At 37.2% G+C, this 17,878-nt stretch overlaps 1 protein-coding gene across 1 annotated transcript; it reads right to left on the reverse strand.

Moving 5' to 3' along the window:
• Positions 1-9,229: 9,229 nt before the first annotated feature.
• NUP35 (nucleoporin 35kDa) lies at positions 9,230-17,559 on the reverse strand. Its single transcript, XM_010289402.1, has 8 exons — positions 17,390-17,559; positions 15,280-15,407; positions 13,535-13,595; positions 12,773-12,914; positions 12,311-12,380; positions 12,092-12,220; positions 9,890-10,057; positions 9,230-9,540 (listed from the first exon to the last, which is right to left on the reverse strand). The coding sequence occupies exons 1-8, from the start codon at positions 17,547-17,549 to the stop codon at positions 9,463-9,465; spliced, it is 936 nt and encodes a 311-aa protein (XP_010287704.1). The 5' UTR covers positions 17,550-17,559; the 3' UTR covers positions 9,230-9,462.
• Between the last annotated feature and the right edge of the window lie 319 nt (positions 17,560-17,878).

Genomic DNA, 17,878 nt, shown 5'->3' on the forward strand with positions numbered 1-17,878 from the left:
ACATGTGTTCTGCTGCTCCAGATCTATTGTGTAACCCTGGAATCAGTCATTTAATCTTTCAGTACATCAATTTCTGTATTTGTAAAATGAAGACCCAAATTCCTATCAGTGTCACATTTCCAGGCTCTAAGTTCTGCAGGGCAGCACCTACTTCTTCCAAAGTGTCTATATAGTGCTTACAAAAGGCACTACGACAAGAAAGGGAGGCTAAAATCAGTACGAGAGCACAGGTGCCAGAACAAATAGTTTTCTGTTCCAGAAGGCCCCAGACTTCCATGCAGGATTCGAGACATTTAAGTTACCAGAGGATTCTGGGTATTTCTGCTGAGGATAATCTTCAGCAAAGAAGAGAGGAGATCCCTGGGTTCCAGACAGAGATTCTCCTGCAAGAACCAGATCCTTCCCACATAACAGAGAAACTCTGGAAACATACACTTTTACAGTATCATAAAGCTTCTAGTCCATCGTGTGTGGTGATAACAAATAATATAAAACATTTTCTCACCACATGGTAAAGACCATGCGACTTTCTCCCTGTCCAGAACCTTGGCAGTTAAAACGTATGAAAAAAATGCACTGGTTTATATGAATTGCCAGGTATTGGTGTCTCCTTATATTGAGAAAGGCTTTTCCTGCTGTGCCAAGGTCAACCCAAGATAGAATGAGAACAGATGTGGTCAGTGAATCTCTGAACACTGATACGACACAAAAGGAAAAGGCTCCATATGCCCACTGAAGTACCCTTAAGAAAGGGATAAAGGCAGTGCACTGGTGGGCTACATTTTCCACTGTAGAACATTTATTTCTATTCCACAGAAAGCAAAACTATTTCTTTTGAACTTGAGCATGCAATAAGTTAGGAAGACAACCGTTGGATAAAAATAATGGACAGGTTAGAAAATTGTTATCAAGAGGGAATCATGATCAGCCGTTCACAGCAATAGAATGCAGGTGTATAACAGATCATCTTTTTTGCAACTAGCTGTAGGAAAAGGTGTTTATACTTAATCCCAATACACGTGAAACTCTAGATGCTGTCTAGGCAAGCACTCTGACCTAATATGCCAGATCAGGTTGCTGTTGAATTCGCTGCTGTAAGCCATATTAATTTATTTTCCTTTTGAAATGGCTAGTTTCATATTCTCCTTGTATTATGGAACACAAAGTCTACACCATTAGCTCTAACGGTGCTGGGCTGCTGTTGCAAAAACAAAAAACAACAAAACAAAACACATTTCATGTGAACATTAAGACAACTTAAAAGGTAGTGCTGAAAACCTGAGGCCTTCTTCCAACAACCTGTGAGCTGCATAAGAGTTTACCCTGCTACTACTGAATTTTCTTTGATGTCATTAGTACATTTGTTTGTATGAGGTTATTAAAATAATAAAATATACCCACAATTCATTTAACACACTGTCAAACTCACCAGCTATTTACGCCCTGTCATTAAATTGCTGGAGATTGCAATTTCAAGATCTCCACTGACTTTAGGAGACAAAAGTTTGAGAAAACATTCTTATGATTCAAAACACAGACTATACAAAACATAATATTGTAAGACTTGAGAAAAGAATAATTAGATTTGCATTTGAAGTAAAATTATTTTTTTGGCTCTTAGTGGCTTCAGAGAACAATTACAATATACTCTGTAACTAGAATTTCAAACAGAGTTAACAGTAAATGATCCGGTCAATGATCAGTCTGATCCAAACATCAAAGTCTACATACACTACTTGCAGTAAGTAAGTTTTGGGGTTTGGGTTAGTTTTTTTCTTTTTAAGAATAAATGTTTTCTACTTCTATTGGCTAATTTTTGTGGTAGGGTTCCTCAAGTTTTCAATAATATATCTTCAAGAACTCCTTCCTGCGATCACACCGCATCTTGTTTTTTCTGTCCCACATGCATTACGAAAAAAATTTCTTTTAAATTATGTCTGTTAACTATTGTAGAAGTTTACCACAATATAGCCTTTATATATATATATCTCTAAAATATATACAAAATTAGAGGAAAAACCCATGATCTTGCAGGGAGCTTCATTCATGTTTAGTAACAATATTTGACCTGAAATCTAACACAGTGATTGACATGTTATTTACACTGGTAACCCAAATTTCAGAGAGTAAAATACTGGTGCAGCAATACTGCTGCAAGGAAGCTTGCAGAGCTTCCATATATCTCTTTCTCTTTAGGAGAGAAATAGCGGTTTTATGTCTGAACAACAGCTACATTATCTCATTTCTTTCAGTTCTATAACAAAGCTGGCACACCTTTCAGTGGAACTGACCTCTCCCAATTCACAGTGCAGATTTTTTGAGAAAGGAGACAGAAAAATCTAACAGAACCTAACACAGAGATTGTGGAATCAAATCCCTACACAGAAATTTTTTCCAGCCCAAAGGCTTCACAAAAAGTACGTGCATAGTTGTTCCCAGTCCCTCCTACAGGGACTCAAATGTCAGCAACTCCAGATGGTCAGAGAATGATACCCACAAAACCACTTCTAGTTGTTAAAAAAAAAAATCCTTCACCCAACAAATAAAGACCTGGCACAGAATGCCAATCAAAAACATGCTAGGTAGAGAAAATACTGTGCACTTCTTTCACTACAAGCATTTACAGCATTGCTATGTCAACCATATTTCATGAGCTTCCCACTTAACACAATGCAGAGGTGGCAGTTTTTATCATGGTACTTTAGTTGCACAAAAAACAGCAGAGAAATACTGAGAAAATGCTACTAAATCATATTCCATACTCTCTTCATGCTGTGATAGGTCTGAAAGCAAATGATAAATTTATGTAACCTCAATTTTTTCATGCAAAGTGTTAAGGTTCAGAGATAAGTGCACCATTGTTATCACTGTGTGTCAAAGTTAAATTTAACTCGGTTTTAAACTTTTCAAAAGCACCTGAAATGGCAGAAGATATCAGAACATAAGCTTCCAATACTCGTTGAATTTTATGGTAGTTTGAAGATAAATGTTTGTACCGTAGAAAAGTTTCGCAATCACTTTTTCAGACTATTCTTCATGCCTTACAAATTTTGTTACATGTTTTTGAAGAAATAATTATACTTGACCTGGACTTTATCACATTATGTATTCCGTCAATGATACCCCAAATGCAATATGCACACGTAACATTTTTCAAGGTTTATTATAGGCCCATCTAGAGTCAGATGCCACAAAAGTCTTCTAGAAATAACAAAGCTATGCAGCTACTCCTGCATCACATTTTGATGTGCTATTGCAGCTTTAATTCATCCAAATATACTTGTTTTCATCTCCTGGGGCACTGAATGCCAGCTGCCACCACTGTATTGCAACTAGTAATAAGTTATAACATGTACTAATGCCACAGTTGTAGTGCCAGGAGTTGGGCTCGAAGATCCTTATGGTTCCCTTCCCACTCGAGATATTCTATGATTCTATATCTTCAGGACTTTTTCCAGTGACAACTCCATACAGAGCTGGAAAAAAAAAAGTCAACACTCAACTAGTAAGATGCTCAGCAAGGAATAGATGGTCAAAACCGAGAAGACAGTCATTACCATCACCTATTCCTCTAAGATATTAATATTCCAGTTAATCATTGTATATCTATTAGGCTAGTTGTTTCTATAACAAAATAAAGTACATTTAAAATTCTTAATTATGCAAGTGTCCGTGAACAACATTGGATTAATTTTTAGAAAGATTCTTTTAAGCCTTTAAGTCACTATGTATATTCATCCCACCCTATTCCTACAATTCACTTGGAGTGAAAGCTGTTCGATACTTCTCTTTCTACAGAGCCACTGCGTTTGCTAGAAACTGGAAAGCTGGCAAGTCTAAATAAGTGCACAGAAATAACAATGTCTTTTTTTCAGTTTACCATTAGCAAGAACAAAACCTATACTATTCAATATATATGCCAGCTCCATTGTTAATGCAGTCATCTGGAAAAAATAATGTCATTAATATTAGATTGTTCTCGAGCCTGTACATAAGGTTGACCTCTGTGCAATTTTTACTTTATGACCTTCAATCTGCAAATGAACACTTCCATATGTTCACGAGCACAATTCAATTACAAAGAAAGAGAAACTGTGGCACCTGAAAATCAATAGCCCATTATAGAATCCCATGATGGACAAATTTAACTGTATTTCATCTACTGAAATGTGATACTACATGCTATCATATGGCATGCTTAGAAAATACTGCAGGCCTTCGCTCAATTTCACTTAAGTCAGCAGCATGATCTTATCCACCGGTGCAATCCTACACAGTAAACAAACCAAATTTACAAACTTTAAAAAGAGAGCTAAGAGCACTCAGGAAGAAAGCCCAGTAAGTCAAGGTACTTGCCAGCTGAGAAAGCATGTTGTACAAGACAAGTTGGCTACTTTGCAGCAAAGACTTTTTTTTTAATAAAGAGGAAGTTTCATTACAGTTTTATGACTTTATGGAAGCAAGGTCTGACTTCTGTTGCAGTCTAGATTGCTGAGCATTTCTGAGCAGGAGACTGGAAACTGACATTAGTTGAATTAAAAATGTATGTTATTAATATATTAAAAGAAATAAACAACTTAATAAATTCAGTTTACAGTGCGTTATGTCATGACAGCCAGTGTTGCAACCATGGTTCTTTCAAGCCAGCTATACGCTCAGTTGCCAGGAGGAAACAGGAGTTTTGGCAAAAGCACAACCACCAGTTAGCATGCTAGCCCTCAAAAATCTCTCCCAGTCTGGGCTCCAACTAAAATATTCAGCTACAGCACTTTATCTAATAACCAATTTTGGACTATCTTCAGGTTTCGAAACAAACAGTCTATTAATAAAACAACTGGATAATCCAGAATACAGAATATAATTTCCAGCATCTCCAGACATCCATTTGTCAGGGTATCCTTGCTTCATGCATCCAAGATTACCTTTTTAACATCAGGGGGTTGGAAAGATCCTTGAAAGAGAAAGCATTTTTTGGAACTTAATTCTGCACCAAGGGACAGATTCTCACAGAACAAACAGGGCTCCAAAGGCAGCTAAACATGATGCTAATTAAGTGGCTGACATACACAATAGAAAGGAAAAATACCATTGCAAAGTTCTCTATTTTTCATACTGAAAAATCCTTTCATCCCTACAATGAAATATATATTCATAAACCGATTTCTGCAGTAATCTATACCAAAATCCAATGCAATAAACAATTGAGCAAAATAAAACAATGACTGTTCAGAGCAGTTCCTTAATTTCAGCCTGTTTCTGATCAGAAGAGAGTCTCCAACTTCACGCACAAAAGGACTGTAATGAACAAGAAACAGCACGTCACCTACAGAGACCAGAATTTTGGGATCACTTTAACTGCATCTGCTTACATCAGCAATAAACTCTAAACTGACAGTTCACTTACAAAACTGAAGAACTTGAAGAAGAATCAAGATATTAGATGACAACATATAGGACGTAAGAATTTACAGCTTCTCAGACATGCTCTTGATTTCAACATGAGTTTTACTTGCAGAAAAGTGGAAAATACTATTTTGTTGATAGAAGCACAGTTTATATGCATTGCACAAAAATGTACTTGAGTCAAAGGATTCCTTAACAGAAAGCCAAAAACATTTTACCAAGTGATTAATTATGCATTCATTTTTAAAGGTAACTTCACCAAAGGAACTCTAAATTTATAAACACTAACAGAAGTTTGACAGTCAGTACTGTTTGCACTTTGATACTTTTATTAAGAGACACACCACATCAAAAGAACACCTACTCTCATCCAAACGATTAAAAAAGGCATTACCACAAAGCCACGAAGTTGCCCAAGGACTGATGTTTTTACTAGAGATCTAGAATGTTTATTCCAGAGCCTTCTCACCTGCAGTCTGAAATCCAGTAAACCAACTACTGATTCCAAGTTGTTTGTAAGCCAGTTTATTTTGTTTTCACTCACTTAACTGAAGAGCTTACTATTTCTAAGCATATTTTGCAGACCCATCTGTGGTCCAGTCACCTAGAGTCAAATTAAAGAGTACTGATGCAAATCTTGTATTTTTACACGTGTACTCAGACTATCAGAAAAAAGGCAATTATGTTCATACAAAATGGATAGTGTGGTATATTCTGATAAAGTATCATTTGATCAGTTTATCCTTCTCAAAATGGAGATGAGTGACTACTGGTAAGATTTTAAATAAAGTTTAAGAACCATTTCGTTGCAGCAATTAGAAATCTGAATTACTCCCTAATTAAGATATTTAGTAAACTCATCTTTGTCCTTTCTTCTTTTATTACGAAAACACTTCAACTAAGAGACTTTGAGCACTGCTATTTTCTCACAGTACTGTTTATGCATTTCCTTACTGAAATATAATTAAGATACCATATTCAGTATCAGTTAAACCTCACTGAAGTTCTGAAAAGCTGCCACACAGTGGAGGTAGATGCCTACAACTTGAAATGAGAGGCAGACATGATGTACTCTAACGTTTGATTTTCATTTCATGTTCATGTGTATGTATTACCCAAATAAATATCACTAACTTCGAAAATTACTAGAAAGCTAAATTGAGGGGGGGTGGGAGGGAAAAAGGAGAGGACAAAAATAAGCACTATCTCCAAATTATAAGTCTTCACACACACAAAAAAAATCTGTTAAAATTGTAGTGAAATTACCATTGAAACAATACAACAAATCCTTCTAGAATTTAAAACTGTGCAGATCTATATACTAAGAGAAGTGAGTCAGATCCCCGAGTAACACGTTTGTGATGGAGGCAGACAACAGAAAATAAGTATTCATGAGTTTTATTTTAAACTAAAGCCATAACCCTATGAAAAATGTAGTCTGCAGCCTTAGAAGAAACCCCATACAACTGAAACCAGAACTGAGTTTCATGAGTATGTTACACATCATTAGCTGAAGTCCATAATTTTGTTTTTAACGTAAATCACATCTAGCTACAGCTAGAAGATAATCCTTCCTTATTGCAAAGCAGCAGGTACATAGTTAACAAATGGGAAGAACTGGATTTTTACATGCAATGCCACCTAACAATGGTAGCTAGCCTTGAAAAGGTTTACTTGAATATCTTCCAAGTGTTTCAGAGATTCTTCACACAGGTACTTCTCCATATTCTCTGCCCTTTCACACATGGCAGCTGTATACTCATATAATTAATAACAATACTATCAGGAACACATTGCAACAAAGCTGTGCAGTGGCTTGTGCAGGGTGGGACTGTAATGTTCTCATACTTCATAAGCTCAAATCATTGATACCAGGGTTTAACTGGTGCTCAACATTAAGACAACATACTAAGTCTTACCAGCAGTCTTTACCAGCAGAATCCACATGTAGATATTTTCTTAATGATACTGTCCATAAATACACAGATCTGTATGTTCTAAAGTTTCTTCTCCTATTTACTACCTCCAGAGCAAACTAAACAACATCCAGTACTCTCAAGTGCTTTTACTCTACAGGAAGCTGCCATGAGCCATTAGAAAAATCATTCCTAAAGCTATAAGAAACAAGAAACAAAGGTAAACAACTGGGGAAAAACAAACAACAAAACCAAACAGCTTAGCACAGTTTTCAATCTGGTACTTATTGGTAAAACAGGTCAGTCAAACTACTGACTTTGTCTTCAACTCCTTCCTTGTATATTAAGCTTCAGACTTACTTGATCTAAGTTCAGTCTTACTCTTCATCAGTTCACTAAACTAAATCCTGTACACATCATTACAAGTCTGAAGTCTACCAGAAGTGTATTTTGCAAAACTAGCAACGCCAGAATTTAGCTGAACTACCTATTTTCTTTCTGAAGACACCTGCATGACAAATAGTTTTCACTACGAAAAAGCCAGATATATTGTGAGAAAACACGTTCAGATATTGATTACGTGTGAGCAGCTCCCTTTGATCAAAAGCAAACGTGGATGAGTAGCAGCCAATATTCCGAAAGCATCAGTCACCAAATACAGTAAAATGCAGCTCAAAAATCTCTGAATCTGCCTGCACGTAGGTTACTTCCAAAGCACACAATGAAGCACAAAGTGCCCTGAGGCAGAAACCTGACTTCTCAACTAAGTGCTTTGGGGATTTTACTCAGGACTATCTCTAGCTTGATCCTGTCAACCGGATGCCCATTAGCATCTGAGGGACACTAGGCATGCTGCTGGACTAGTCTTTCAATCTAATTTCATCAGAGAAGTACAGTTGCAGAACTTTGAGACCATACTGCACTGTGAAGCAAAGCATGGAAACAGGTGTGACTGGATATTCACCTGACCAACACACTATTGACCCAAACTGAAATGCTGAAATTGAGCCACACTAACACAGCCACAAAATCAAAAAAGTAATAGATGCACATAGTTTTCCAAGTATTGGAGAAAAAATTGCTCTCTTCCCAGATGATAGAGACCTTTCTCTTGAAGACTATGAGCTCACATGACACACATGATTACTTGAGAGGCTCACCTCCAAAAGAAAACTTCAAGTCGGGGGGAAGTTCAGTTAAGAAAAACCAAAACACCAAAAAATCATAATTCAGCCAATACTTTCAAGAAAATTTCTTAGAAGAGTCTTGAAATGAAAGCAGCTCTGTTCACTGACACATTCCATTTTTCTATTCAGCTATTTCAACTCAACATGTTATAGCTTGGAACAGTACAGTTTGTTACCTATTAAGTGCACACTGCTATAAAATACCCACGGAGATGACATTTAAGCATTAGCTAGTTTTAATGCTGGTTGGTACTACTTGAGTAAAAATCAGCGGCACCTGCTCTGCTGGTGACACTAATAAACATTAGGCAGCATTATACTTAAGAGTTAAGAGAATCGCAAATAGTTTTTCCTAACAGAACTCATACTTGTTTAAAACAACCTAAGAAAATCTTAACTTTATTTAGCTTTGGTAATAAAACAAAGAGTTAAAAGGTTGCTATGATATTTAGAACATGATGCCAGGGATAATTACAAAACAGCAATGAATCCTAATAAAAAAATTAAAATCACACATACTAAGAACAGTTCCTGTCCCTAGGAGCCAGCTGTGCATAGTGTTCTTCCTCAAGTAGCCCATCATCTTTCCAGAAAAAACCCGCAATAAAATTAAAGGCATCAGTAAATAAAGCTGACATTTTAAACATGTCCAACTTACTAGGAAGTAATTCACTGAAAGTAATTACAGAGGAAGTCAGTGCTGATATTTTTTCTACAATCATGCAATCAGAGCACAAATGGGCAAAAAAGCACTTACATTTACACTTACTCAGTTTTTAAAACGTGTGTACATTGTCATCATTAAAGTGCAAGCTACATGTCTGCTGAATTAACTGAAGGCCTAACAGGTGAGATGTAAGTTAAAATACTGCCACCAGTAGTTATACAACTAACCACAGATGCCAGAAGCGTGTTTCAGACCCTGACCAACTTAGTGTGTTACTTCCTCTCGTGTATTACCAGCCAAATACATATTCCATTGCTTTAGATACAATACTTTCATCTTTCCTAGGAGTTTGTCTGTCAGAAACAACCTAGAAGGGAAGGGGAGAGAGGAAGAGAGAAAATAAGGAGAATCAGTCAATATACAGTTAATTCGCCAGGTTTTCTTTTCTGAAGTGCTACTATATTTTGACAAAATAGGTTTGAAAGATTTTTCATAACAAGCCCTTAACCTCTGGAAAAGTGACAAGTCATTCACTTAATTTTATTATTATAATTTTAGAGACTGAACAGACTGAGTTTGTACTTGAATCACATCTTGGAAGAAATGACAGGAGAAGATAAAGGCTGAGGTCATACTGAAGTTAATGTGTGTACAGCCTCATAAAACTAAGGGAAGATAGTACAAAGACAGACATGCTTCTGTTTCCCTCAAAATACCTGATAGTCACTAGTGGAAGCTTTATATGCCGTCGCAAGAGGTCTCATTGTAGAAATCCTTGTAGTATTATTTGCAGCTTGTACTGGTGAGCCAACAGATTTTGTAGGTGGAGTGAAAACTGAAGATATTGAGGGTGTAGAACTTCTTTCAAAGTTTTCCATCACACTCTTAAAAAGAGGGTTAATATAATGTAAACAAATACTAAAAAGCAGTATTTCAACCTTTATTGTCTAGAACTATCCATTATCTAGAATTGTTTGATAAAATATTTTCACATCTCAAAGTAAGCAAAGACCACAGGTAAATTGCCTGTCAGTGCACAGCACACAAGCACACACCACCCCCAAGCATTTTCCTCACTGCAATCATTTATATGTTGGATTATGCCATTGCAAAGTGGCAGAAGCTTCTAATCTGTGCACTGTATGTACTAAGTGTCAGACAAGTTTGAAACAGTACAGAGAAAATAAACTGTAAGACTTGCAACAAACTTCAAGTAGTAACTTTTTTTGAGGACCAGTTGAACTAAGTAGCATAACATCTTCTTTCTAAATACTTTCAAACTATTTTACCTGATCCATACAGGACAGTCTCCAAGCCTTTACCAGCTTGCAACTTTCTGCTCAAATCCAACTTGCCAAGGGGTTTCACTCAGTCCCCTTAGCAAATGCTAGAAAAGGAGTCAGAAGGCTCCATTTTGTAAGCGTATGTTTAGAAAGGAATGCATGCAGAATGGAAGAGGCAGCAAGTGACTTGATAGGAACCACGAGTTCAACAAGAACCCTGAGAAAACAAGATGGGCCATGCCAACCACCCTGGGGAGACCTGTTTTGCTGCATTTGGACTCAGTGGAGCACAGCATTCAACCAGCCTAAAGACAGCAGAAATACAGAAGCACACCTGGCACGAGACAGCTATCCAAAATACAGGATAAGATTGCTGTCCAGTGTGGCTGGCAGATGGCTCTGCTCAGCACGAGGGGAACCCATGGAACTAACCGCTACTTTTAAATCTGAAGCCTAAGCACTCATGTCAAATCCATCACATCTAGTTTTCAATTGCAATGAAGTTTTACAGGCTAGTGCCAAACCCTCAACGGATTAGTCTCCAGAAATATCGCTTGCCTCTAAAAATACAGAGTAACAATTATGGGTTTATTTATTGATACTTGAAAGTGGACACTATCCACAAATAACATAATGAGAATTGCAAAGCAAAAAAAGATCAGATGCCAGTAAGTGTTTTGGATCATTACTGCTAGAGTTTCAGCTTATAGGCAATTCAGTCATTGATACAAACTGGGCACCAGAATAGTAAATAATGTAAAAAGACACTGGAAGCCCCACTGTCAGAAGTCTACAGAGGAAAAGGGCACTGAAGTACATTTGTTTCTGAATTTTAAACAGTAAAAGAAATGTTTCCAACTGACAAAAATTGAAGTAATTGCAACCTCAATTTCTAGGGCTGCCTTCTCAGAATGGTTTACATTTGAAAGCTTACATTACTCTTCAGAATCATTTATCCTTAGAGGAGACCAAAAAAAAAAAAAAAATCTGTGAACTATAAAAGAATGCCTGTCATTTGCCTAAACTGATGTACAGCACCCAATGCCAAGTGTTGCAAGAATTAATGGTCAAGGCATTGTCAATGCCTAGAAACTAATAGCTCCGAGAAAATTAGACTGAAATACAGCCATGGCTATCCCAACCACTACTTACAAGAAAGGGACATGTTTTTGTGGGGGCAGGTGGGAGAACAGGATCAGAACTGGTTTGCTAACTTATTTTCAGTCTAATGTACTAAAATAAACTGAAAATCAGATAGTCACATAAAAAAGCGGGACAATTAGGAGCAATAACAGCCTTAACGTGCCATCACGTATCTATTGAAGCCCCTAAATGCCACAAATTCCAGTCTGGGAAACTCTTTTATCTCAATTGTCTCTTATGTTTTCACTTCGTACCTTTTACAGCAGTATAATTCTGTGCATTCTAAGTTCCAAGGAGCACAGAGATTTCCCACAATGATCATTCTCAGCAGGAAAAAAACCGATACTTAAGAAAATTTTATGTAAGGTATAATAGACTATACCTATATAACTGAACTACCAGTTAGAAAAAAATTTAAGAGGTCAGGGAAAATGAAGAGAAAGCCCAAAAGCAGAGTGCCTTATATTTAAATAAAAGCTGCTGCTAACTTACTTTATCTATACATGGCTTGACACCAATCATGATGGATTCACCAAAAATTCTTCCGTCTTTGCTTAAGGCTTTCCGGGCTTGAAGCTTAGACTGATACCGAATATGCATCCAGTTTCCTGTGTTGGACATCTGTATGAGATTAAGTGAAAATTGTGAAATTTAGCCTTGTAAAGAATGAGCCAGAACATTTTCAGAAATAAGTCTCAAAGTAAGACATACCACATGCTTTAATATGTTTCCATACTGAGCAAACTGTAGAAGAATATACGAAGCCGATGCTTGAGGAAATCTGAAAGACAGAAAAAAAATACTCAAAAAATTATACAGAGTACTTTTAAGAATTCTGGTGCTAAAATAAAACCCTATGCAGCGTTTCTAGGCATCCAGAAAAGACCAGTGTGTTAATGCCATTTTATAAAGCAATGACTTGAGAAATATTATCTTCTAGGCATTTTTACGTCACCACACACCTCAATGGTGGAATGCTGCCTTTATAACTTGAAAAAAATTAACATGTAGCTTAAGTTAAGGTCCTTCACTAAAACATACGCATTTGCTGGCTTTAACCACAGTTTTATTTCCTGCAGAACCTAGGAATGCCAGACAACAGAAACATCCAAGTACTTCCTTCCATATGTTGCAAAGACTTCACCCATGTTTTTTCTAGTACTTTGGACTTACCCAAATACAGTTACCCATGTGTCATCAAGTTGATCCTCTGAAGTTAGGGAATCACCTTGAGTATAAAAAGGATCTAGCTGAGCAGGAGATAAAGTAGTCTTCCTAGGCTGCCCAATACTTGCAGGACTGAACATACTTGAAGCTGTTAAATTGAAATGGCATTGTTCAGCAAATTACTTTTGCAAGACAGATAAGCTTAAAAGCCTACAGTAAAAGAATAAATTCAGTATCAAGCATTTCACTTGTATGTGCAAGAGTCTGATGGAGATTTATTTGCAGACACAGACAAACAGTAAGTCAACCCAAACTTCCATGTCTGCAAGCATGCTAGTAAGTTTTACAACTAGCAACCTAGCTTTCTGCTTGACCTCTAAACACCAGCAGCTTAATACAGAAGCCAAATTGGAACAGGACAGCAGAATTAAGCTTAGCAAGAAGCCACGGGTTCATACACAAGCTAGGAAACCTTATGAAGATGGAAGACAACCCACCAATCTCAGCTGCTTCACTCAAGTACAACCACCTCTGTGCTCCATTCAACAACAAGTTTTTAATATGGAATAAGTAAAGTTGATTGAAATTCAGTCAGTGTCAGAGTGGAAAAGTATTTCCTATTCACATCCACATACCTTTTGAAAAGCTAGTAAATAAAGATGCAACTCCTTCGCAAATTAGCAAGGAGTTGATGTAGCTTGAACAGCGATGATTTTCATGTATTAAGGAAAGCAGTAAGTAGATTATATATTTTGACAGGACATCTACCTGTTCCAGGAGTTGATGGCATAGTTCCAACCAGTGGGCTCTGTGTTAGAGAAAAGCTGGCCTGCATTAAAATACAGAAAGTAACAAGTCATTCTTACAGGTACACTTCTCAGATCAGATAAGATCGTTTGCAGGTAGCTTAAGCATCAGGCAAGAATATTAAGTGTTTGCCTTAAGTTATTCCTAACCTTTAAGAGTAAGAACAGACATTTACATGTATATTTAATACAAGATTATTAAAAGCTATTGATGCAAAGTTTTTTGGCAATGTTTTTACATTCTAGCCCACAGCCTAGCAGATAGCCTGGACATGCAGTAGGTCTCAACTATTACATTCTGAAATGGCCAGCTGATTACTAAGCCTCAGAAGAGAATGCAGTCAGCTTTCCTGATCAGAGGCTTAAATGCAAGTATCAGAGAGAGCATGCGAGCGTAGAGCAAGCTACAGCAGGGAAGCACCACAGGCAACAGGATTCAGGGTCTACCTACAACGTTGTATCATCTAATAAGAAAGAGCTACTGGTACACAAGAAAGCTTATTTAGGCTTAGGGTAAGCTTTAGGTAATAGGAACTGAAAAATCCATTACTTAACACCAATCACGTACGCTTTGTGAAACCAAGTAGCTTTAGGCATCAATACTCATAAACCTTATTGTTTAACTTTTTCAAAATAGGCATCTCACTATTGCTGTAGTATAGTAATTCACATATTCATGTGCATCCTGATGGAAAGGATGCCAGTATCTTAAGGTACCAGCATCTGATCTTCACTCTCTGAAGGGCTTAGAAATCATGGGAGCATAACCATACCTTGTATGCCTCGTCTTTCCCTCTCAACTACTTAGCGTAACTGCACTGAAGGAACAGTATACTTCCAGTTTTAGCTCCTAGGAGTTATTTTCTTTTTAGCGTAGAAGGATTTCAATGTCATTCTGGATAAAACAATTTTAGTGTATTTTTAGCCTAAATCATGGCATTTCTTAGATACAAGATCAAACAAACTGTAGCATGTGCAGACCTAGCAACATGTCTTCTGATAGCTGCTTTTTTTTTTTTTTTAAATATTGAATTCAAGACAATATTGGATTCTGTCCTTCATAGAGAACTTGAACATTCAGAAAAAACTTTTCAGAAGCAACACTCAATAAAAAGGCTGCTCATTCAGCGAAGGGCCTTCTCCTTGCATCAAAACAATCACCTTCACTGAAAAAGAACCTAGCGCTTGACTGCTCAGGTGAGGTAAGTAGCAGAGCTTATTATTAGAATAACCTTCTAGAAATGTTACTCTTACTCTTTCAAAAGTTAACCCCACCTTCCTGCCCAAATTTTGAGTAGATATTTCACTCAGCACAAAATTCCTTCTATTTCAGTAGGTGCCTCTATTGCTCACTAAAAGAAAAGATAATGCATACTTGGACCCTCTAGCAATCCGTAGCCCAATAAATGCAACGGGAAGGTGAAAAGCTGCAACAAGTCTGCATGTGTCATGTACAAAGCATAGCAGAGGCATGATTTGCATTTTTCATGCTCTACAGTATCAAAAACCAGTAACAATAGGAGATAGCTCCACAACTGCAGCTCTTGTAGACTACACAGAAATAGGCACACCAAATACCTAGACTAAGCAACAGACTCACCAGTCATTTTGTTACAGCAGTTTACACAACTGTGTTAAAGAATTTGCTGAAGTAGTAAGCTACCTTACACCTTCTGCTAAGAACAGGCCAGTACCTAAGCCACTTACTGGTCGTCTTGAGGTTAGAGGTGTTGATCCAAGTCCAGGACTGGATAATTCATCATATATGCTTCTAACTGGTGGAGCACCGCTTTTATCTTTATGCGTAGGGACTACTGGTTGTGGGGGAGATCCTCCTGCAATTAAAAGGAATAAATGAAGAACATGAGAAAACTTTTCCCTTTACTCTACTGCTACTTGTTCTTGAAACTTCAACAGTAAATTTAGCCATGAAAGACTGATGATAGTTTTGTAAACCCCCAGTGAAACAATCTGGCCCACCAGACTGTTCAGGTTTGACTGTTCTACATAAGAATATCACATATGTGTCCGAAACTGTCTCCTTACACAAGTATCATCTAAACCTTTTAGACCTCTTATTAACCCAGTGTATTCACTCCTTACATGCACTTGTTCTTTTTATGAAGTTCTGAGCATAGCCACGTCTTCCTATTTTAAGGCAGGTTAGCAGTGTATTTTAATTGTTTCAGAGACTAACTTCTGTGTAGCAGAGATGCAAACGCAAGGTTCTTGAGACTTGAGACGTTCTACGTGCTAAAGAACTGTACCAAAATGCACACAGACATTGCACATGTCACATTCTCACTGTCCAAACTCCTTTCCTTCCCACGTAACTTCATATTAAATAAAAATGTCATTTCTTGAGAGCAGGGGATAGCTTGCATTTAGACAGGGTGAAGTTAAGCCAGCTGCTCTCCCATTTTGTAAACATTGGGACTTCCAGTATAACAGAGAAACTATTACAAAAAAACCTGACTGAAAGATCTTGACATATCTATGAACACTTTGTGTGGGTTTAACCCACAAAAACAAACAAACAAAAAAGTAGTTTGACTTAACAGTTTTCACTTGCAAAATATTTGGAAATTAAGCTTTTCCGAAGTATTTTTCATTCCTAAATTCTGAGCTTCAAGACTCCTCTCTGAACTGTTTAACACATCAAAGAACTGTTACAGTGTATTATACGAAGCACACTCCCATCAAGGTTCTCAGTTTAAGCGATACACTTAATCACTGATTTAGGGAGGCTTGTGTTAGTATCTTACCAGTTCCCCCTTTTGTAGAATTGATATTCTGAGACTGTAATAAATCCTTTTAAAAACAAGTAGGTGAAATTCACATGATTATTTTCAATTTCATAAATATTTCCTTAAGAGGCTTGTATGTGAGGTGGACAGACAAGAGGAAGAAGCAGGAGACCAGGAGAGCAACAATCACAGAATACCTCAAGTTGGAAGGAAGCCATAAGGATCAAGTCCAGTTCTTCTTGAAATCGAAAGAAAGTATCTAAAATTATCCTGCAGTACTTTAATCTTCAATTTCTACTTCAAAATGACTAGCACACAAACAGCATCAGATATTTAGATTACCCTGACTGATTTACTAAAAAAAGCCATGATCACCCATGACATGAAATAAGTAAGACTGTTAACTACTCACTCATATTTCTCAGAGAAGAAAACAGACGTATAATACCACCATTTTAGAAACATGGGTAAGGACTTTTTATAGTCAGATCAATCAGGTGGTTGAAAGAGATGAGCATCTACAGCTAGGAGAAGTCACTACTCCAGCCCAATTACAGCAGACAAAGACTGTAAATACCACCACTAGATACTAATTAAGAAGTATTTTTTAGTTTTTCTCCATCCAGTTCTTAGAAGTCTGACAATCTGTGACTTTTTAGAACTCATTGCAAAGAAATCAGCAGCTTGCACAAGCTGCATTTAGTTTGCCAGCAGACATCTGTTTTAATCAAAGAGAAAACATTGATGGAGGTACGTGCAACTGACTTGTAAAGAGCTGTATAACTTGATTTTATATTAGGAGATACTCATATTACCTTCCCTGCAGAAGCAACCTTTCCTGGTACCACAGCAGCCATGTTTAAAACGTTTTCTAAACTTAAGTCCACTTTGAAGAATTTAGCCAAACTCCATTGAATACACTTGAGTTCACCGTTTATTCAATGAGTTCAGTTCATTTATAGCAACTCATAAAAGTACAAGAATTCGAGTCTGCAACAGTCACGTAGAGCAATAAGACAAAACAAATTCTTTCTTTTGGGATAATTTTTCAACATTTAACGAATTCTGACCTGCAAGTAGTGGAGACCTCATTTCCATTACACCAACTGAAGGGCCGCTTAAAGCACGTGGTTGCGGAGTCACTGGTGCAGGTAAATCGCCCATCAAGAACCCAGGAAGAAACTGAGCACTAGCTCCTGGTTTTGGAGATGTTGGGGAGCCAAGAGTCATTGGCTCAGCTCCTGTGTTAACAAAAGCAAAATTTAAAAACATGTCAGAAGCCAAGTGATTTAGCCTTTTCCATTGCTTAAAGAGCGGTCCTATTAAAGAAACGTAAAACAACGTACAGTAAGTGACTAAGACTGCTCTAATCGTTTATTTTCCAAGTAAGCGAAGTTTATCACAAGCTTGCGTTTTTTGCAACCACAAGAACTGCCACGCTGAGACTTCGCTCATAAAATATACTACTTCGATTACGGCTGGATTTCTAGTTTTGAGGGCAATTACGGTTTGTGAGTTGTTTTAAATGTGTTTCTTACGTGAAAGCAATCACGCCAAGG

Source organism: Phaethon lepturus, unplaced genomic scaffold (genome assembly GCF_000687285.1).
Source record: "Phaethon lepturus isolate BGI_N335 unplaced genomic scaffold, ASM68728v1 scaffold796, whole genome shotgun sequence".
Lineage (NCBI taxonomy): Eukaryota > Metazoa > Chordata > Aves > Phaethontiformes > Phaethontidae > Phaethon > Phaethon lepturus.

Excerpts from the sequence above, each read along its gene's own strand:
- NUP35 (XM_010289402.1), bottom strand. The coding sequence starts at position 17,549 with ATGACTCTTGGCTCCCCAACATCTCCAAAACCAGGAGCTAGTGCTCAG. Across the intron at positions 13,596-15,279 it reads CTCTAACCTCAAGACGACCA|GCCAGCTTTTCTCTAACACA; the intron begins GTAAGTGGCTTA and ends ATTTTAATGCAG. Across the intron at positions 12,381-12,772 it reads ACATGGGTAACTGTATTTGG|ATTTCCTCAAGCATCGGCTT; the intron begins GTAAGTCCAAAG and ends TCTGTCTTTCAG.